This window comes from Cupressus sempervirens, chromosome 6 (genome assembly GCF_028749045.1).
Source record: "Cupressus sempervirens isolate cs-2001-9-10 chromosome 6, ASM2874904v1, whole genome shotgun sequence".
Classification (NCBI taxonomy): domain Eukaryota; kingdom Viridiplantae; phylum Streptophyta; class Pinopsida; order Cupressales; family Cupressaceae; genus Cupressus; species Cupressus sempervirens.
The window spans coordinates 59,493,963-59,517,081 of record NC_143123.1 but is presented as its reverse complement, the minus strand read 5'-3'; the positions used below and the strand labels follow the sequence as shown (position 1 = coordinate 59,517,081).

General features: G+C 36.9%; 1 protein-coding gene across 8 annotated transcripts in view; it reads right to left on the bottom strand.

Annotated features, from left to right (window-relative positions):
* LOC149551133 (uncharacterized) overlaps nucleotides 1-21,845 on the bottom strand; it is an 88,526-nt gene extending 66,681 nt beyond the window's left edge. For 2 of the 8 annotated variants that reach the window (XM_089786696.1, XM_089786700.1), the window contains exons 1-2: nucleotides 21,298-21,838; nucleotides 18,810-19,140 (exon numbers count right to left, since the gene is read on the bottom strand). In XM_089786696.1, coding sequence (XP_089642822.1) covers nucleotides 18,810-19,074 — 265 coding nt within the window. In that variant the 5' untranslated portion in view covers nucleotides 19,075-19,140; nucleotides 21,298-21,838. The other 6 variants (XM_089786694.1, XM_089786699.1, XM_089786692.1 and 3 more) reach the window with 6 other exon arrangements.
* Nucleotides 21,846-23,119: the final 1,274 nt, after the last annotated feature.

Sequence of the window (23,119 nt, the reverse complement as noted above, 5' to 3'; positions counted from 1 at the left end):
ACATTTTACTGTTTTCTGATGTACAAGTGAATATATGAGACACATTTCTTCATGAGTTATATCAAGGTCTTGAATCTTGAGATTTATCTATTGTGTTGAATGGCTCTAGTCATATTTGAAAAACTTGGACTCCACAATGACTTGGCTAGCCCAAAAAATTTACAAATTCAGGACTCCCCAAAATCTTGGCAATTACTCAGCAAATTTATCTAAAAATTTGAAAATGTATTATTTGTTAAAATATTCTTAAAATTTAAAAACACATATATTCTAAATTAAAATAACATATGTCCCATCCCCTTCATCATATAAAGCATTTGTATTATTTAGAGGTTATCAATACAAAACATTATAGATAGATAGATAGATCTCATTTATTTAACTTTGAAAATAGTGAAAATTAGTATAAAAATAACATATTATTATATTTAGAGAGAATTTTTATCTCATTATTTAACTTTGGAAATTGTGAAAATCAGTAAAAAAATAATATATTACTATACTTAAAGAGAGAATTTTATCTCATATATTTAAAGTTGAAAATAGTGAAAATTAATAAAAAATAATATATTATTATGTTTACCTTTGGCTTTAATTATAATTTATAATCATAAATAAATAAATTTATAACAAAAGTAGGGTTGAAACTAAAATAATAAACCATAATTATTGTGAAAATGAACAAAAGGTTCATATATTAAAAAACATAGCAAAATTTTGAAATTTTGAAATAAACTATAGTTCAACTTAAAAATAAACAGCAGCTTGTCGCCTCCCGAATGCCCTAGTAGTGCTATGATTTGTAAACTACACACCAAAATGACTAATCACTTTAAAGCAACTTCTATTATCAGAGTTCTATTTTTATCTGTTACTAGACGGTTTTTTTCCAAATTAAATTATAAAAAAATGTGTTTTTAACAAAGTATCACAAGAATGCTTATCCTCCCAAAAAGCCACACATCGCTGAAGACTGGAACGCACCAGGAAGGGGGGCATTGTTCCAGCATCTCCAGTGATGCCACCGAATGGTCATTGTCCCATAGGAGACGAGGAGGCGGGCACACATCCTTCAACCCCTCTAGGGGACAGTCAGACGTCCCCTGTCTCAGCAAAAAAGAAAAGGCAATTTTTTTTTTTAAAAAACATGTGACTTAAATCCTAGTGGTTGTTTTTTAACCCTAGGCAATGTGGGGCCCATTACTTGTGTTATATTGTTTGCATTCACTATGTGGTTTCATTTGCATTCATTTTGGGTTTCTCGTTGTTTGCAACAACAACAACAACAAGAGTGAAGAGTTGAGAAAATAGTGCTTATAAGTGAAAAGAGTGATTGCAAGACAGAGCAGTGACAAGGAGGAAGAAGAGGAGGAAGATCCATCACCTCATTGAAGAAACTTTTCAGGCAAAAGGTAGGATTTCTCATTGTTTTTAGTTTTATATTTCTTGTTATTTCTTTTTGTTATAGCTATCTGAATTTCATTTCTAGATTGAAGTAGATTCTTCTTGTTTCAATTATAAATTCTTGTTGCTTATGTTTTGACTTCAAATTTTGTTATTTTAAAGAAGGGCATAGGCTGAAACCATGTATTTATAAAAAAAATCATTTGGTGAAATGCAGTGTCAAAATGAGCTCCCACAGTCATGAAACAAGTGGCGGTGATGATGAGATGAAATTGGAAACTCATTCTCATAGTAGCCAAGAATATTAACTTGAGCATGATGATGAGAGCAATGAGGGGGATGAGCAAACTTAATCACAATCCATAGATAATTGGCTACCTAGTCCACCATCTATTGATTGCCCCTCCACACTTTTGACAAAGTGGGCTGGGGTAAATATGATCCTAAATCACCTCAGACAATTTGCAACAAAAGTAGGTGGTGGCACAAGGAAGTGGAAATGCAACATATGTGGTACAAAAGGGTTTGGTAGAATCACTCGAGTGAATGCACACTTCCTCTTTTGGACAAGAAAAGGTGTGGCAGCATGTGAGTTTTTGAAGACCAGTAAAAATTTGCATTATAGAATTGAATTCAGCAAGCTTTGGGCCATTCCAAATGACTTGGGGATTGAAATGCCTACTACCTTATCTAGTAGGCAACAAATTCAGTCTATTCAGCAGTCGCGTGAGCAGCAATTACAGGTGCAGCCACATGGGTTTTTCTCCTAGATGGTAGTTGAGAGCTTCATCATTTATAGGGGAAGCCCCAAGACCTTCTTCCACTTTTAGTGTTATGGCTGAAGTAGAACCGAGCAAGGAGAAACGGAAGGTGACAACTGAAAGTAACCCCATAGCAGATTTATGTAATGCATGCATGAAAGAAGAGATAGAGGAATCCATTAGCAGATTCTTTTTTTCCAATGGCGTACCACTTCATATAACTCAATCTCCTTATTATAGGAGATGTTGCAGAAGGTTGAAAGATCCCTGATGGATCTCTGCTGCAAATCTGTTGTAGATTTATTTTATTTTTGTCTTTTCCTATTTATTAATGTTTTCTTGTAGAACTAGACAGAAATGCAGAAGAGTTTGTTTGTTTTTGTGTTTTTGATGATTATTCCACATAGAAATGAGAAGTAGCAAATGGCAAGAAAAGAGTCTGAAAATAAATAACAATATGCAGTAAAGTCAGAGTTGATACAAATCGTACCAGGCAGATCTCTGAATTATAGAGCCAAATAAAAAATCCAGTACATTTCCTCTAACAATGACGCCACAACTGGCTGATAAAAACGGGTTGATAAGATGCAAGAATTTGCTGCTGAGTAACCGATTTTTCTATGTATCCAAGTGCTGCAAATGACAGAGTACGGCTGCAAGAAATGGCAGTGTACGGCTGCTAGAATTCACCTCCCATACGCCAAAGAACATGCCCAACAAAACAAACTGTAGGCCCAAGCTGAAGTGGCGTCTACCTTCCTCCTGAATACTGTTGAAACTACTGACAAACCAATACCCAATGCTGCTGAGGGTTACGTCCCAGCCAGCAATTACCCTGGGGTTTGCGTCCCAAAGTGCAAATCGCTCAAGCAGAGCAAATCTGAAAAGAAGTGTTTGAAAAATATGCATAATCATGAGAAATGGCGCCCATCTCCTTATAACCCCTTGCAAAGCAATTCGAACCCTAAAGTGACCCCCAATTGGCGTTGGCTATAAAAAAAATGAATTAAATCTTATTTTAAAGTGACCATGTCACTAGAAAATGACCTTTTCCACCATAGTAATAAATCCGTTCACCGAATTGCCCTGAGAATAAAGAGGAAGATTTAGAGAATTTCAAGACCTTTCCAACGAGCTATCATAACATGGGATACGCATCCAGATGAGGCCAAAATTCTCTTATTACTCCAAAATGGCTATTAACTTAGCCTTATTTAAATATTAAACGCTAACTTAGGAAATATTAAAAATATAACCCAAATAGCCACAAATTGCCCAACTGACATCACAAACCATAAAATCATCCTGTCACCTGTCTGTGACTGAAGTCGAAAATCAAGGATCCACTGGCAGTCTCATCCCTAAAATCTAGGGATGCTCCTAAAATTTAGGAAACAAGCCCTATCCCTCTGAAACTGAACCCAAAGGGTCATCTCATGGAAACCAAGCCCTGGGCATGATCATACCTCCTAAAAAGTAGGAATGAACCCCATAAATGTAGGAACTGCCTCCTAAAAACAAGGAACGTCACCCAACTGATCAATACCCATCAGAAAACCAAGTCCCCAACACTGAATAACCATACTGGGTCTCTATCCAACCTTTTCAGCCTACAAGACCCCATAATAAGCTGACTCACATGTCTCTGTTAGACTGAGCTAGAGTGGGGACATGACAAAGGTTGCAAAGGGAGAAGGACTATCATTTATGCCACCAAGTGAACACAAATTGAGAACCACAATCTTGGATAATGAGTATGCCAAGATCAATCAAACAATAGAGACCATGAGGGCAGTTTGCGAGGACTCAAGTTTCAACATTATCATGGAAGGGCAAATGACTTAGGGATTGAAATGCCTACTACCTTATCTAGTAGGCAACAAATTCAGTCTATTCAGCATTTGCATGAACAGAAATTACAGGTGCAGCCACATGGGTTTTTCTCCTAGATTGAAGTTGAGAGCATCATCATTTGCAAGGAAAGCCTCAGTACCTTCTTCCACTTTTAGTGTTATGGCTGAAGTAGAACCGAGCAAGGAGAAACAAAAGGTGGCAACTAAAAGTAACCCCATAGCAGATTTATTTAATGCATGCATGAAAAAAGAGATAGAGGAATCCATTTGTAGATTTTTTTTCCAATGGCATACCACTTCATATAACTCGATCTCCTTATGATAGGAGATGCTGCAGAAGGTTGCAAAGGGAGAAGGACCATCATTTATGCCACTAGGTGAACACAAATTGAGGACCACAATCTTGGATAATGAGTATGCCAAGATCAGTCAAACAATAGAGAACATGAGGGCAGTTTGGGAGGACTCAAGTTTCAACATTATCATGGAAGGGTGGATGGACATTAGGAACCGTACACTCATCAATATCATAGTTACATGCTCAGATGGCCCATTCTTTCTCAAGGCGATTGATTGTATAGGGTGTCAAAAGGATGTTGATTTTCAGTTTGACATCCTTTGGACAGCTATAGAGAAGATTGGGCCACAAAATGCGGTCCAAGTGGTGATAATGCACCTATGTGCAAAATGGCAAGGAAGCTTATTAAGACAACATATTGATATATTTGGTGGACTTCATGTTGTGTGCATGCCATGAACAATGCACTCAAGGACATGGGGAAGATTGACTAGAGTAAGGGAGTGGTCAAAGATGCTAGAGATGTATGGATGTATATCTACAACCACCACACTTCACATGCATTCTTTAGGAGCTTTGCAACGAAGGAGTTCTTAAAACCAATTAAGACTAGATACACATCCTACTTCAATCCTAGAGAGAATGACTGTGTTGCAAGAGCCATTGCAACTGATGGTTATGACAAATGAGTGGTATAGATGTGATGGGTCCAAGACAGAGCAGGGAGGAGAGTGAAGGAGATAGTTAAAAGTGGTGTATTTTGGAGTGATGCAAAATACATAGTCTCTATCATCACTCCAATTTTCTAGGTCATCAAATATGGGGATGGAGATGTGCCTAGCCTTTGAGAGGTGTATAAGTGCATTAATTCTATGCTTAGCCAAATGAGGCCAATTTGTGAGAGAGGGATCCTAGTTTAGTATTCTACCATGAGCCCACCCGGCCCATCATTCAACGAAGATGGGACAGCCTAAACACTCCTCCACATATGGTTGCTTATGTATTAAATCTGAAGTGGTACATGCTTAGGCCTGGTAGAGTCACACTGATTCAAGATGAAGGGGTGATTCATATCATGCTACTTATTTCGATCATCTTTATGGCTTATTGTAACAAGCTATTTTCCTAGCCATAAATAACAATTATATTATTATTGAAAATACATTACTTTCCATATTCACATGAAAGACAGTTATAACCAATATTTTACATAATCATATGAAAGAGTGTTAACGGCTATAACAAAATAACTGAACTATCTTTAACTAACAAATGAAAAGAGTATTCATAACTAGCCATTACTCAATAGAAAGAGAGATCATTCAATACCATCTAAATATGAAGAACAATACTTGCAACAATAAACTAAACTTGATTTAATACATAAAAGAATAATACCCATAAACTGTGAAGGTTTAAGAAAGCAGATCTTGACTTTGTCTTGGGCAAGTCCTAGCAATTGGTGGAGAGGAAAGCATTGTCTGAGGCTTAACCTCCCAACCGCGGACCCTGAGGATTCCCACCCAATCTTGACTAAGAAAGACCCTACTTACGCAGGATTAGGCATGGGACACCACTTTTCCTACCATCTGAGCATCTTGGTGTTAGAGTATCATCTATACAGCTAGCTAGGCTATGGAGTCCTTCCCATCAGCACATCTATCCCTCTACAAGCTACCCTGACCTCTAGTGATCATGGCAACAAGCATTGCCACTAACCTACCTTGGCCAAGGATTTGCATGGGCACTTTGTACCCAATTGCCCACCGCTTGACTTGAGAAACGAGACTTATACCTATTGACCACCATGAGCTGACTCGGTTTAATTTATTTGCTTATATTCATTTACTGTTTTGTTTTGTACTGACTTTCCACCTTTTGTCTTGCAAGTTAATTCCCATAGTCAATTGTTATCAACCAACGCCCTTCATCTCAACCTTGTCGGTCATCCTTGATGAATCCTAGTGTGGCTGTCCATGATTCCTGATTAAACTTTGTTTACAATAGACAAGATCCCTCTGCCCAACCCGCGCCTATAACGGATATATAAAAAAAGGGTTCATGGCATTTCATAAAGAATATCGTTAACTCTCTGATGGTGTCCTCTTCTTATCTCATAGGCATATGAACTATACCTTGATATGAGAATTGCACAAGTTTGGTATTATTTCCCAATTATTTTAAGTTCTAAAAAGAAATCATGAAAGTATACAATAGATAAATCAGACTGATTTCACATACTTAGGCAATCAACTTATGTAAACAAATCATTCATTTTCGGATCCTAGTTCGCCTAGCTCTATTTATATTATTAAATTTTATTCTTGCTATGAGCTTGAATCTCAAAGCCTTCAATCATAAATAATGAGAAAAGAGACATGTTGAGAGACGCACGATCTAGTTGTGAAACAGAGGTAATGTCAACCTTGATTGCTACTAGAAACTTGTAAGTGCCTGGCATGGCTCCTTGATTGTATAAATCATAATCCTCCTACTATGGTTATGATCGTTGGTTATAAAAAGGTAGAAAGAAGCTTGAAACAACCTGTTGTTGCTACAAGATTATTTCACAAGTATAGGAGAGTGACAATAAAGATTGTAATGGCTAATTGTTGCTCAAGGAAAATAAATCACATATAAAGAAACTAATCGCACGTATTGAAAGCCATATCGCTAGTATAGAAAGCTATCGCAAGTATAGAAAGAATGGCCTACACCTCACGCATGCTTGGCTTAATTATAATCCCCCTAGATGAGTTACGAGCAAAAAGTCTAGCAAGGTGGCAATCACCGGTTACATTCTTGATTTACATAAACAAGAAAAACACAAATAAAAGGTCGATGGAGAATAAAAGGCCAATGGAAAATAATATCAAAGGACCAATGGAAACAACATTAAAATATTGACATAAAATGGAAATATTAATTTGCTCCTAATGTTTTATTATAAAGACACCATCTTGTATCTACATATATTTGTATATGTATGTACACATATGCATATGTATACATAGTATTCTAAATATACGTAACTTGTGTATATGTCGTATTTTAAGTAAACATATACGTTCATGTACGTCACATTTGAATATATGCATAAGTACATATATATGTATGTACATGCACATGTAAATACCATGGTATCAGAACATGTCTGCAATAACAAGGAAGCTCTAAGACCAACCCAAATCATAAAGGTAACAATTGTTCTTAGTTCGTTCATTTTATTATCTTATTGTGTTGACCCAATTAGCTCATGGTGGTCACTCGATATACCCTTGCTTGCCTAGTTCTTTTCCTTGGTCATGATGGTTAGGACTCATACCTATTGGCTCAATGGCAGGTTGGTGCCCCCATACCTAATTCCCTCTCTGGCAATGCTTCCCCCCTTATTCGCATACCTACAAAAATGAAAATTTATCATGGTAATAACATATTTCCAACTCATCAATCAAAATCAAATAATCATTTTAGCTAAACCATTTTCTATTCATATAACATCATAACAATATCCAATATTTCTAATTCTTATGAATCATAATGAATAACCAACTCTTCATTTTCACATGAAACCATAACAAATAACTAATTTAACTAATCAACTCAACTTCGCATGAAAGCTCAATGGCTATATATCTATATACAATTGAGCAAAATAGGGAAGTAATACATACTATTATTAACTTATACATCTTGATACTTGAGCTTTTCATAACTAGCATGTTCTATTTGTCAATTATTTGAATTTTTTAATTTTTAATTTACTAGGTAAAGGAAGGGTTCTTCAAGTGCATTAATAATATGTATGACTCAGAGACAGCTAGGAAGGTTCACCTTGAGCGGACAAAATTTGCTATTCTCAGGGGTTATAGAGCTACAGCAAAGGCGGACCTAAAAACTATGGCATAGGAGGATCTGATTTTGTGGTGGACTTGCCATGGACCCAAATCAACAACTATGTAACGAATGGATTTTCATAACAAAATAAAGAACTAATATCTAGTTTCACATAGAAATGAAAGAGTTTACTTCAACCAACTTTCGAAACAAAACATCTTAAATCCTTTTCATGAGACATTAATTGATTTAACTACTAACGGAGTTAACTGAGATAACCATTCAACTAAAATAACTAGAATAACAATTAAATGAAGTAACTGAAAAAACGATTAACTGAAGTAATTGAAATAACGATTAACTGAAGTACCTAAAATAACGATTTCCTATCTTCCCTTGCATATAGTAAAGTAAATACATGATCAATTATAAAAGGAATATAAATGCATATCAAGAATGGAAAGAAGAAACATACAAGAAGCAACTAGCGAGTCTTTAACTAGTTGTGCAAGCCTCGGCTTTCGATAAGAGGAGAAGCATCAACTTAGGCTGAACCTCCCAACCTCAAACCATATCCATCCCCACACAACCTTTGAAAAGAAAAGCCCTCCCTACCCCAAGGTCGGGCTTGGGGTACTACTAGTCCAGCCACCTGAGCATTTCCGACGTTTAGAATGTCCACACAATTATGGACGAACATGTCTGAATAACTAGCACTATTGATATCAAGTGATCTTATGAAGGCAAACATGCCCTTTAACGAGCTTGGTCAAGGTTTTTGAATGGGTTCTATTACTTGATCACCACCGCTCGACTTGACAATAGAAGAACAATAAGTATGAACATGCATGAGCTATTTAACAATTTCCCTTTTTAAAATAATATATTAATGTTATATCATTTCTTATTTTGTTTCCATGTTATTGCAAATTTCTTCATTACCTCTTCACCTCTTCCTTGGCCATTCAATCGGGTGAGTCCCAGGTGTTTAAATCTTAGAGTGAACCAACTCAATCGGCTGATCCTTAGCTAGTGTACGATTAATTACATATTTCAATATATCTCAGCTTTTATGGCTTGAGGAAATAATCTTAAGACATGCAAAAGTACAATTCGATTCTGGCTTACAGCAGTACAAGAAAGATGTTTGGACTCAACATGACAATTTGTCTTTATTCTATACGGAAAGATTAGTCTCTTTGATATTACAGTACATAATAGAATGTCTGCACAGTTATGGACGAACATGTCTAAATAACTGGCACTACTGATATCAAGTGATCTTATGAAGGCATACATGCCCTTTAACAACCTTGGCCAAAGTTTTTGAATGGGTTCTATTACCCGATCACCACCATTGCTGAAATATTATTAGTTCTCAAAATGATAAAATCAAATACATAGCAATGTATTCCAAAGGCCAAACCCCAAGGGAATGACATCTTGAATGTTACAAAGGAGGATGAACGTCCTCTAATGCCAAGAAAAATACGTGACTCACACATCCAAGCTCTTATCAAATGCAATTCACAATCATCCGATGCTAAACAATGAGACTCACCCCTATTTATCCTTTTCCTTCACCCTTCTAGAAGGAACTAAAACATTAATTAATTGCATTTACTAGAGGCTTCCCCCTTCCAATAATTAATGCATTCTCCAAAAACTCCTCCCTAGCAATACAATAATTAATTGTGCTTTTAGAAAATTAAATTACTAGAGATTTCCCCCTTTCCAATAATTAATACACACTCTAGAAGCTTCTCCCTTGTAATACAATAATTAATTAAATTAATTAAATATTAAGTCACCTTTTAATTTTTAATTTATTTAATGACTTTATAAGAAATTAATTTAATTTCCTCTTATGCTCCACTTAGCCTTTGGAGAACGTGAAGGCTAAAAGATGGGGTCATTACAGTCCGCCCTCCTTGAAATTGCTTGTCCTCAAGCAATCTCAGTCCTGTTTGTTGTAGCACCTGCTCACTCTCCCAAGTAGCATCTTCTTTTGGCAGATATCTCCATTTGACTAAATATTCTTTAATCAACCTGCTTTACAGAGTCCTTTCCCTAGTATCCAGAATAGCCTTAGGAATTAATACGCGCTTTCCCTCCTCATCTAATGGTGGTAATTCTGCTGAAGGCACAGCTCTCTAACCGATGGCTTTCTTAAGCCTTGACACATGAAACACATTATGCACCCGACTGCCCTCTGGAAGCTCAATCTCGTAAGCAACCTCGCCCACCTTGCGAATCACTCTATAGGGGCCATAAAACCTAGGCTTCAACTTCTCTGCTCTGCTTTTCTTGAGTGATGACTGTCTGTATGGTTGTAGCCTTAGGGAAACCATATCCCCAACCTCGAAACTGCACTCTATCCGGTGCTGGTATGCATACAATTTCTGCTGATTTTGGGCTTGTATATTCTCCTTGAGCACCCTCAAAATATCCTTACTATCCTGCAAGAAGTGTTTTGCTTTGGGCACTCTACTATCCCCCAAAACCAGAGCCATGAAACTAGGTGCTTCATAACCGTACAGTGCCATGAATGGAGTCATCTTTATGGACATATGATAAGTGGTGTTATAACAGTACTCTCCCATATGTAGCCATTTGACCCAAGCCTTTTGTTGTGCAGTCACATAGTTCCTCAAATATCCTTCCACCCATTTATTCACAATCTATGTGTACCCATTTGTCTGCGGATGATAACTAGTGCTAGGTGTAAGATCTGTACCACACAACCTAAACAATTCCTGCCAAAAAGTACTCATAAATTTACTGTCCTAATCACTGACAATGAAACTAGGTAGCGCATGTAACCTGAATATCTCTATGAAGAAAAGATCAGCCACCTGTGCTACTGTGCAAGTGGATGGAATAGCAAAGAAGTGAGCAAACTTCGTCAACCTGTCAACTATCACATAGATGCAATCTTTCCCCTGTACTCGTGGTAATCCAATGATAAAGTCCATAGAAATACTTTCCCATTTCCTATCCGGAATGGGCAAAGGTTGTAACAACCCTAAAAGATATGTGTGCTCCCCCTTGTTCCGCTGACAAATTGCACTCTCCCTAACATGCTTCTAAACATCATCCTTGAGCCCTTTCCATGTGAACCACTCACGGATCTGCCTATAGGTCTTAAAGACCCTTGGATGTCCAGCTATAGGTGCATCGTGAAATGCCTTCAATATTACCTCCCATAACTATGATGAAGGAATCAAATATATACTACCCTGAAACTTAATCAATCCGTCCATCACCACGTAACGATCATCATGTATGGTGCCTGCAATTACTCCAGAAGCCCAAGTGTCCCTCACATACTCTTTTGTGATCTTATTTCTCCAATCTCCTATAATCTCAGCTAGAGCACAAATATGAAGTCTCCTGGATAAAGCATCTGCCACCACATTCTTCTTACCTTTGACAAACTCAATGTCAAAGTCATAGGCCTGTAACTTCGTAATCCATTTCTGTTGTCTATCATTCAAATCGCGTTGGCTCATGAAGTATTTGATGCTGTTGTGATCGATTTTGATAAAAAAACTTTCCCCCAACTAGGTAGAACAAAAACTTAGCCAATGCATGCATTATAGCCAACATCTCTCGACCATAGATGGAATAGCTCCTCTCCACTCCACGGAGCTTTCTGCTCTCAAAAACAATGGGATGCTTCTCCTGCATCAAGAACGCCCCAATCCCATCTCCTGACGGATCACAATGAAGCTCAAATGGCTTTGTGAAATCTAGTAGAGCTAGTACCGGACATGATGAAATCACCTTCTTGAAATGATCGAAGCTTCTCTGAGCTGCCTCTGTCCATGTGAAGGCCCCTTTCCTGGTAAGGTCAGTCAAGGGTGCAGCAATCTATGAAAATCCCTTAACAAATCTCCTATAAAATCCGCAGAGACCAAGGAATCCCTTAAGTTGTGTAAGATTCATAGTAGGCCAATCAACAATAGCCCTAATCTTTTCAGGATCTACCCGAACTCCATCTGCGCTGATGATATGCCCAAGGTATAGTAGCTCAGTCATCCCAAACTTGCACTTAGATTCCTTGGCATACAGTGACTCTTTCTCCAAAGTGGACAGCACCATCTCAAGATGTTGTAAATGCTCCTCCCAAGTCTTACCAAAGACTAAAATGTCATCAAAGAAAATCAAGACAAATCTCCTATGCTGCTCCCTGAATACCTGATTCATGCAACTCTGGAACGTAGCAGGGGCATTGGTTTGCCCAAATGGCATAACCAAAAACTCGATGTGACCATAGTGGCATCGAAAAGTTGTCTTCTCAATGTCCTCCTCCTTCATCCTGATCTGATGATACCCTGACCATAGATCAATCTTTGTAAAAAAGCATGCACCATGTAACTCACCAATCAACTCATCTATTCGTGGGATGGGATATCTGTTCTTAATGATCTTCTTATTTAATGCCCTGTAATCGATGCACATGCGCATCGTCCCATTCTTCTTCTTTACCAACACTACTGCTGAAGTAAAGGGGCTCTTACTAGGCCTGATATGCCTCATCTCCAACAACTCCTTAATTGCCCTCTTTATCTCATCCTTGTGTTTCTTAGGATGACGATAAGGAGTAATCATAACTAGTTTGGCTCCCTCCTCGAGCTCAATAACATGCTCTATCCCTCTGTCAAGAGGAACCCCATGCGGAGTCTCGCCAAATACCTTAGTGTGCCTGTCAAGTATCTCCTGGATATCTGGTGGATGACTCTTCACCTATGGCTCTTGTGAAGTTGGCATAGTGAAACATTCCGCTGCCCACTCTATGTTATTATGCTGAAAAAGTCTCTGCATTCTCCTCAGGGAAACTACTCTGCAACTCCCATCTAAAAGTCCTCTAAGTACAACAATTCTTCCCTCATGCTGAAACCTCATCTCCAATTTTGTTAGGTTAAGTGTGAACTCTACTAGCGAGGCCATCCATGTCATGCCAAGGATGACATCATAGTCTCCCATGTCTACCACATAGAACTCATCCTCCAACTCATAGCCATCTCCAAACCTGATGTGAAGATTAGATATCTTCCGAGTACATAATAGTTTGTCATCATTAGCTACCATGACTCTAAACCCAACGTGCTCCTCAATCTGTAGACCTCTCTTGGCTACCAATTGTGCACCTATTAAATTATGTGTAGCCCCAATGTCAATGAGTGAGATCACTTTCTACCCTTGGATAGTACCCTTGACCTTAAATGTGATTGCCTTCTGAGCCCCCGTTAATCGTGCTAATGACTTCTCATCCTCGGGAATGTCGCTCTCCTCTGTAGTGCTATCCTCATCTGAATCAGAGTGCTGATCCTCCCTCTCCCACTATGACTCCTCGGATGAGAAATACTCCATTTGATTTGCCTTAGCCTTGAGAGGACACTTATGAGATAAATCCCAAGGCTCTCTGCAATGAAAACATAACTTCTTCTTTCTTAAATCATTCAAGATGTCATTATTCAACTTATCTCTTTTTGGCTGAGCATCCTTGTGAACAGTTTTTTTGTCCTTCTCCTTGTCCCTTTTCATATAAGAATCCCTATGCTGAAATCTGCTCCTAAATGAAGAAGGTGCTAACTCACGAGCCTTTTTAGTGGCCTCCTGCAACGTAGTTGGGTCATGCCCCTTGACCCAACCTTGCAAGGGATTTGAGTCCATCCATAAACAACACTACTAACCTCCTCTTTGAAATATCTGTGACCAACACAGCTAACCTCTGAAACTCACTGATATACGTCTCAACTGATCCCCACTGCTTGAGTTGTGCCAACTCCTTAAACTTTAATTCGGGATCCCTGGTATGAAATCTCTCTATGAGCTTCTTATTGAACTCCTCGTAAGATGTGATCTGATTATGCCCCAAGGTTACCATGCCATGGTGCCACCACTCATGTGCCGGTCCATCCAAGTGAATAGCCTCTTCTTCAAGCATAGGATTCAGCAGCAAGTATGTATCCATCTTCTACACCCAAGCTCGTGCAGTCATCTTCCCTAAAGCATCATAATAAGGTAAAGAAAGTTTCCCAACTTTCTTTCTCAGCTCAAGGTTTTGATTTCTTCCTCCTGATCTACGCATGTGTCTCATCCTCAAGTCCAAGTAATCTCTGAGAGAAATGTCCGCCTGAAACTCCAGTCCACCGGCCTCCCAATCCCTCCTGAACTAATCTTGTAACTCTGTAATCTGTAGTTCATTAATCGGTTGAATTGGATCTCTGGGTGGGAAGGTGGGTAGAAGAGGTCTCGAGCTGACTGTTCGAGCTGGGCGTGCAACATGTCTAAAGTTATCAGCCTCATTCCCATTGTTGTCATGTCCATTATTACCATTAATGTTGCCTCGACCTCCATTATCATTGCCCCTATTACTGTTGTTTCCATTGTTGGCATCACCCGGATTAGTATTGATGCTCATCTGTCTAGCCATAAGCTGCAACATCATATCCATTAGCCTATTCTGCTCCTCTAATGTACCCAGTAACCTAAACATTACATTTTCTTGATCTGGACCGATATACATTTTGTCAAACACTTTTCCCTCTATTTGGTTGTTCCAAAATCACTATAAGACCTCCACAGGATGGCAAGACTTATAGCTTTGATACCACTGTAATGGGCACCCTGGGAATGCCCAAGAACTAAACCAATTGCTGAAAGCGATTTAAATGTCTTTGCATAGATTTCAATCCACACAACATGAGCAAGAAGGAATTTATGCAAATTGAAGAGGACCACTGCTGAAATATTATTAGTTCTCAAAATGATAAAATCAAATACATCACAATGTATTCCAAAGGCCAAACCCCGAGGGAATGATGTCTAGAATGTTACAAGAGAGGATGAACGTCCTCTAATGCCAAGAAAGATATGTGACTCACACATCCAAGCCCTTATCAAAAGCAATTCACAATCATCCGATGCTAAACAATGCGACTCTCACCCTTATTTATCCTTTTTCTTCACCCTTCTAGAAGGAACTAAAACATTAATTAATTGCATTCACTAGAGGCTTCCCCCTTCCAATAATTAATGCATTCTCTAGAAACTCCTCCCTGGCAATACAATAATTAATTGTGCTTCTAGAAAATTAAATTACTAGAGGTTTGCCCCTTTCCAATAATTAATACACTATAGAAGCTTCTCCCTTGTAATACAATAATTAATTTAATTAATTAAATATAAAGTCACCTTTTAATTTTTAATTTATTTAATGACTTTATAAGAAATTAATCTAATTTCCTCTTATGCTCCACTTAGCCTTTGGAGAATGTTAAGGCTAAAAGATGGGGTCATTACAAAAGACTTGATAACATTTGAGTCAAATGCACTTTGCAATGAAAGCTCCCCATTTCGCCAAATCAGTGACAACACACCATTTTAAAGGCACTCCCAAAATTATTATAAGATTCATAAGCAATATGGTTTCAACAATATGGACACCAACAGCAAGGCTAAGGTTCCTTTGACCCCACAAAATGTGAGCGAAGATAAAACTTCCCCTTTTAAAACTAAGTGTCACTGTTCAATGCATGAAGCTAATTTACTACCTCCAAACTGTCCAAAAATGATCCTTGAAAGTGAGGTCTAGGGTGCTATGACAACTCATGGATGCATCACCACCCCAATTTTGATCAACTATTATGACACCAACAGTACAGCATCAGTGGCCATCAACCAAGAGCATGAGTTGCTATAAAATGATTATCCAAACCCTGCATCTTTGCACAATGAGGAAGTCTTAGTTCAAGAAGAATCTCATGGAATCAAACACAAATCACATGATCTAACTGGCTCCCACAAATTAAGAAGCAAAGACTTGATAACATTTGAGTCAAATGCACTTTGCAATGAAAGCTCCCCATTTCGCCAAATCAGTGACAATACACATTTTCAAAGGCAATCCCAAAATTATTATAAGATTCATAAGCAATATGGCTTCAACAATATGGACACCAACAGCAAGGCTAAGGTTCCTTTGACCCCACAAAATGTGAGGGAAGATAAAACTTCCCCTTTTAAAACTAAGTGTCACTGTTCAATGCATGAAGCTAATTTACTCCCTCCAAACTGTTCAAAAATGATCCTTGAGAGGGATGTCTAGGGTGCTATGACAACTCATGGATGCATCACCAACAGTACAGCATCCACATTTATCATTTTTTCATGTAACCAACCTACTGTCCCACACAGTACTACTAAACTATCTCACAGCCTGAGTTGGCCTAGTGGCAGAGAACTTGTGCCTTTAAAAGAGAGAGGTCACAAGTTCAAATCCCACAAGCAAGGAGGGTATGGACATCTAGTTTGTAACATAGCTAGGTGCCTCCCGCAAGGAGTATGGGATAGTCCCATATTTCTGTCACCATACGTAGACCCAAAAACATATGGCTGGTATTGTGGACTATAAGAAGACCTTTCCTTTCCATTCTCTTAGTTTTAGCTATCTAGCTCACAATTTTGGCTTCAATGTATAGTCTCTTCCCTTGCAATATAAACATACAGAAAGACAGAGACAGAGACAGAAACAAAGAGACCGAAAGAAATTCACCACCAATTTTCTGGTTTTGGCTAATAGTTTTTGTTTTTTTCTTCTTTTTGTGGATGAGGGACCTATCTGGTGACTAACTTCACCAATCAAATAGATTTATAAAATATTACTATATATTCAGAGTGAGAGAGAGAGAACCTGTGGGATACTAACTTAATCAAATAAAATAAATAAATATCCTAATTTTGATCAGCTACTGTAACACCAATAGTACAGCATCCATATTCTATCATCTTTTCGTGTAGGAGATATACTGTCCCACGTGGCCTTAGTACTAGTAAGCTTAAATGTTGCCTTGCCTTAGTTTTTAGCTATCTGGCCCAAAATTGGCTTCAAAATGTAGTCCCCATCCTTGTAAATGTATACATATATAGACAGAGATAGAAACAAAGACGGACAAAAAGAGATTCACCACCAATTTTCTCGCTCAGTACTAGTAAGCTTAAATGTTGATTTGTCTTCGTTTTCTGCTATTTAACGCAGAACTGACTTCAAAATATAGTCTCCTTCCTCGTATGTGTGTATACATATGTACATATATAAATACGTACATTTACATTTATATGTATGTATATATTGATATAAAATATCCATATATGGTTCTGTAACATTAGGAATTTACAATTAAGCAAATATGAACCATAATATCCATCAATTTGATAAAAGGATATATTAAAAAATTAGCACCTTTGTTCAAAATATATCTATTTAATTCCTTGCATGCTCAACTCTGCAAAACTGTAAATTAATTTCACCATTTGTAATAATGCACTAAATAAATTTGAATGTATGCAGAACCTAACTCTTTCCTTGTTAAAAGAAAAAACTAAGATAAAGACAATCTCATTATCCTGATGCACGTGAAAGCTTCAAGAACCAAATACCTCCTACACATGTGAAATTTCATCAACCAATTTGGTATCGAACGGTAGATAAAATCCTGACAAAGTATAACAGCTCCCAACATGCTTGTGCATGTCATCAGCAGTCTTCTGCCATCCTTGAGGCTTTCCAAAGAAACCAGTGAATGTCTTTCTCTAACATATCCATAATAGTAGAGATGATCTGAATCTCAATTTTTACAAGTGAGTTGCATTGGCACATGTGAGGAATTCTCTTTGTAATATGATTAGCTTTCTAAAGAAGTATCAAAGAGTTCAAAAAAGAAGAGAAATATGATTTTTGGAAGGTTTCTTCTTCTTAATAGCTTACTATAGAATCCACAAGAATCTGTCATAAATATTTTAAAATATTAAAAATTAAGCTGATAATTATACAACTGATTCGTTATAACATTTGAAGGGGACATTGAATCCAGGATAAACAAGAGACTGAAACGATCAGGGGAACTTGCACAGAAATGTAAAAATGAACCTTCTAGTGGCATGCTAATATTAAATATAAAGACGACATTAATTATGTTATGGGAAAAGAACCACCATGTAAACTTATTATTTTATATGGTTCGCATTCCCAATTCCACCAACAGAAAAAAAGGTATCCTAACTCTGTCCAGTGGAGCATGGTCTACTGGTATGACAAGGGCCATTACTGTGATGATTACCCAAGCTGAAACCTCACAGGGCCTACCTCCTCACAGGCAATCCAGTTGGGTGACCAAGTAACCAGCTACTGAACAAGGACAATTTATAGTTTCAGATGAACTTTGATGGAAGTAAATCCCCCGGGGAGTAAAAAAGCATGCTAATGCTGTCCATCGGACCATGGTCCTCTGATATGGTAAACGCCATTACAATGACAATGGCCTGAGCATAAACCCTACTGGGCCTACTTCCTTGCAGAAGTGGTGAAGTGATCAAGTATCCCACTACTGAACAAGGCCAATTTCAATTTTCGGATGAATTTTGATGGAATTAATTTCCCCTGGGACACAGTTTATAAACCAAAAGGTATCTTACTGGTATCAAGTATTTCTCTATTAAACTTAAAAAACAATTAAACTTCTGGATTAACATAACTACTAAATGCCCAACGGATAAAATCTCACAGAATACGACAATATTATGATATGTGAACACTTTTCCAATAGGCAATGCAAGGAGCAGAGAATAAGTTGGTTGCTGGAAAACCACCTGAACTGGGCTCTGAAATACTAGGACCCGTCAAAGCAAATGCTCCAGAAAGAAGTGGTGGAGCTGAACATGGCACCTCTGACCATTCGTGAGTCACTGATGATGCTCTGGCAGACAAAACCCTACTAGTTTTCTCCTCGAAAACTCTGCCATTGCTGGGAGCTGTACTTGATGAAATATGAGACAAAGACCCCTCCGTTGGTTTTTGTTCATTGGGGTTGGTACCCAAGAAGTCATGGAATAGAAGTTGCCCTTCCCCCGCCATTATAGAAAACCAACACCAGAGTGCATCATAAGATCCTAAGACTCATTCTGTGCAGAATCATTCCTCCTGAAAAGTTAATAAACTCTGATTATTAGATTATGTAGAAAAATAGTAACCGAGATACTAGAATGCAATTCTGCAAAACAGAATATCTCCTCAGTGTTCATTCTATTTCTCTTTATGAGGAAATTTCAAAGAGATGCAAAAAAATGTTTGTAGCTACACAACTGTAAAGTTTTAGAAGTAATATAATGATCTGATTTCATACAAGTTAAAGGATGGTAGTTTCAAAAGGCATACTGCCAGACATAAGAGGATGGTTGTTTCATAAACACGTCCTTGCAGTGAAAGATAATGGAAGCACTCAATCCATCATGACACCATAACTCAAGTCTACACAGAACAGCTATATTTCTGTAGAGATGAAATATAGGGAAAAGAACGGCATGACAATGTAAAAAAGGCATAATTGCCAATGGATGGGTTCAAATGGAAGAATTGAGATTTCCAATACAGAGCCGGATGATCAAATTCCAAGTAAACAAAATAAAGCACTGGAATCGGATAAATGCCATATCCAGCTAGCTCAGTTTGGAATAATCCAACAGATAAAGCTAGGCCCAACTCGTGAGGCACTTTGACAGAAGACACAAACCTTGTTTTTGGCATCTAAGGCAAAGCTTAACCAAGAAGGGGCAAAGTTACCAAACTGAATAAAAGAGCGTGGAGTAAGTTCTAGATGTATCAAATCATAGAACAAAAAGAATGCTACCCCAGAAAGCAAAATTTACCAAATTGAAAAAGAATGCACATAAGGCAGAAAAATGTTGCAGTCGGAAAGTTCTGAATGCATCCAAATGAAGAATGAAAAGCTGAAATGTGACAACATAGTAAACCTGACAGGGTTTTACAAAAGAAAATCCATTAAAAGTTAGAATAAAACATGCATAAAGAGCTTATTTTCATTTATTTAATTTAAATATTAATGTCCACTAGTAGTCAAGAATGGCCAATAAGACAGAAATTTTACAAGGTCAAAGTACACAATGAAAGTGCCAAAATATACCTTCTTTTAAGGTAGGACATAAGTAATATCAAACAAATTCATGAAAGAACAAAAACTAAAATGAAAAATACATTCAACAAAATAACGCAAAACTGTGATACCTAGGAACCAAAGGTCTGGTAAGCAGCCACTCTGGTGCTATGAGAGATGGGCAAAAAGTTGGTAATGGGGTCAAAGCTTAAGACTTATTCACGGCTTGTGAGGCATAATTCATTTGATCTGATACATTTGTAGCAATAAACCTTATAATTCTGAGAGAAATATGCTAATATGATTGCATAAAACTTATGGGTAGAAGTTTCATAGAGAAACATGTTTTAACATCACACTGCGAACAAAGTTGTAACAACTTAGGACTTTGAAAAACTGAAACGAAACAAAACCAATCGTTAAAACGATAAAAAAAAACTCAACCTACTCTTGGGGTGAAATGTGTCCAGGGCTGCCTAAATAAATCTCATATTGGTGTTCTCTGGCTATATAGTTTATAATTAAACTCAGAACGTTGAGAAGAATAAAATGGTGATCTGATAGCATAGCAAGAGTTTCCATACAGAAACATAGCTCAGAATTGCCATGAAACACATGGTTGTGAAAGCCGTGAAAACCTTAACTTCAACAAATAAATATGAAACAAAAATTTCAGAATATGCAGGAAAGTAATACAGTAGTTATCAAATGCGGGTTCAAACATCTAAGGTTTCAAGAAAACCGAAGTGCATTCTGCAACTCCAGACTCAAGTTACTCTACAAATAAACTTACAAGCTCAATAGCACGCCGTATCAAATGCCTGTATTTCACAGAACCCACATACAAAACCCACAAAAAAAATCCATGAAACCCTTGAGAACCTTACACTCAAAACCAAGAACATCAATATCCTAGCAAACACTAACTATTACCTAGGCGCCATCAAGAATCCTAGCATTTTAACCATGAAAGTCCAACATTTTCACCATTCGCCACCAGAGTAAGCATCATCAAACATTTACATTAACACCCAACTCATCTTTTGATGTTTTGAGATCAACAAAAATTATTCCCTGTCCATTCATCAACGTTCAGATTACAAAAGTGCTTTAACTAGTCACTGATTTAAAACGAAAGTTGAAAAAAATAATATATAAAAATGCAATGTGGTCCAAAAGTAGTCTACCATGAGAACAAATATTCCATCAAAAGGCCTGTTGTTCCCACTTTGTTTGTTAGTACCTTGGCAGGAATCTGAACCTAAACACTAAATACAACCATTATCGCTTAACCCGAGGTTAACTTTTGACAAACTGGGTACGAGATGACATAGCACACTTTCAGAGTGAAATTAGTGGGGGAGAGAAAATTTAGGTGCGCTTTATCAAGTATTTATCAGGCAGTGGAGAAGACGAGAAATTTTCAGGGATGATTCCGTTAGAAATGTTGGAGCACTCATTTCATTGCATTTATTGTTCTTACAAACCAGAAGATTTGGCCAATGTTTGCAACAAATGATTGATTTTTTTCTTTTTTAAGTGCTTCCCATAACGAACATATTCTATCCTTGTTGTCAACTATTGTGCTTAGAAAATGTCTGGGTTTTGTCGCTTAAAGAATCAAAGTGCACGGCAGAAAATGACAGTCATTTTGAGGACACTGAGGGGGTGAAAAGAAGTGTGATTTGCCCAAAAGCTTATGGGGCATGAAAGAGGCTCTGTTTTTCAATGATGGGATGTGTTGATTGTGATGCCCAATATTTATATGCCCGGACTTTTCATGTATAAAATATTCTCCATCTACACAAATAATTCATGCTCATTGACATGGCAAACCAAAGTTTTCTCTGAAAGCGAAGTAAGTAGCTATGCCTAGCATTAAAAATCTATATGTGAAAGCAAAGTTCACTCTAATTAACGATTTTTCAATGTGGCTATATATTGTTATCTTATAATTTCGTTTAAGCCTTTCTTAGGATGAGACTAATCTTTAGGGGTGATGGCAACTATTTATAAGTCATTGTTATCATCTAAGACTATGAGCAGAAAGCATTGACCTTAACGTTTATATTTGATCATAATATAGGAGGAATTCAAAATCTTTAGCTTAAAAATTAATAGTTATTCTCATATAAATATGCATTGAATTGTTAGAAGCAAAATTTTGAATCTTAATTTTCAACCAAATTGAAAGAAGATTTAGTTCTGACACAATAAAAAAAAATTTGCAATTATTGATTTTGATTTTTAATAAAAATATTCATAATTTTATACTTTCTTGGGGAATTTGCATAGAATTTTAAAGAGGTCATTTTTAAAACATGTCTTCAGTGTAATATTGTTCAAAAATATAATCATATTAGTGTTTAAATCTGGACAACTTTGTATTTATTTCTATACATTTTTACTAGTGATTAAAATCATTATAAAATTGTATTACATTAAAAGGAAATATATATATATATATATATACCCTTTTGATAGTTATAATCCAAATCCTATTTGAAAGACGATGTAGAATAGATAATCATCCTCAAGATTTCTTTATGAGATGTTGAGTTGTTGACTTAGCTTGTTATTATTAGCTTTGATGTGGATATATCTCTATTTACTTTTTTCTTTTTGTGTTCATATTCATGTATCCTTTTCCAAACACTTCATTCATTTATATTCCTCAATCTCCATGATTTAATTTTACATATTTATTTATGGTGGGAAGAGGTAAAATTTAACCTTTTTTAAGTCAATAAATGTCATAATCAACCCTTGCCTAATCAACAAATATTTGTTTAAAAAAATAGTCGAGTGTTAAAATATATTTTAAAATAGATATTAAATTTGAGAAAGAAGGATAGAGGTTCTTAGACATGTATATAATAATAGATGTTTTCTTATATCAAACACTTATAAGCCCAAATCATACTTACAATGTCAAATATTAAATAAAGGAGCTCCAACAACAAAAAAAATGTGTTTCACTCTATCAAGGTTCAAAAGCACACATGCAAA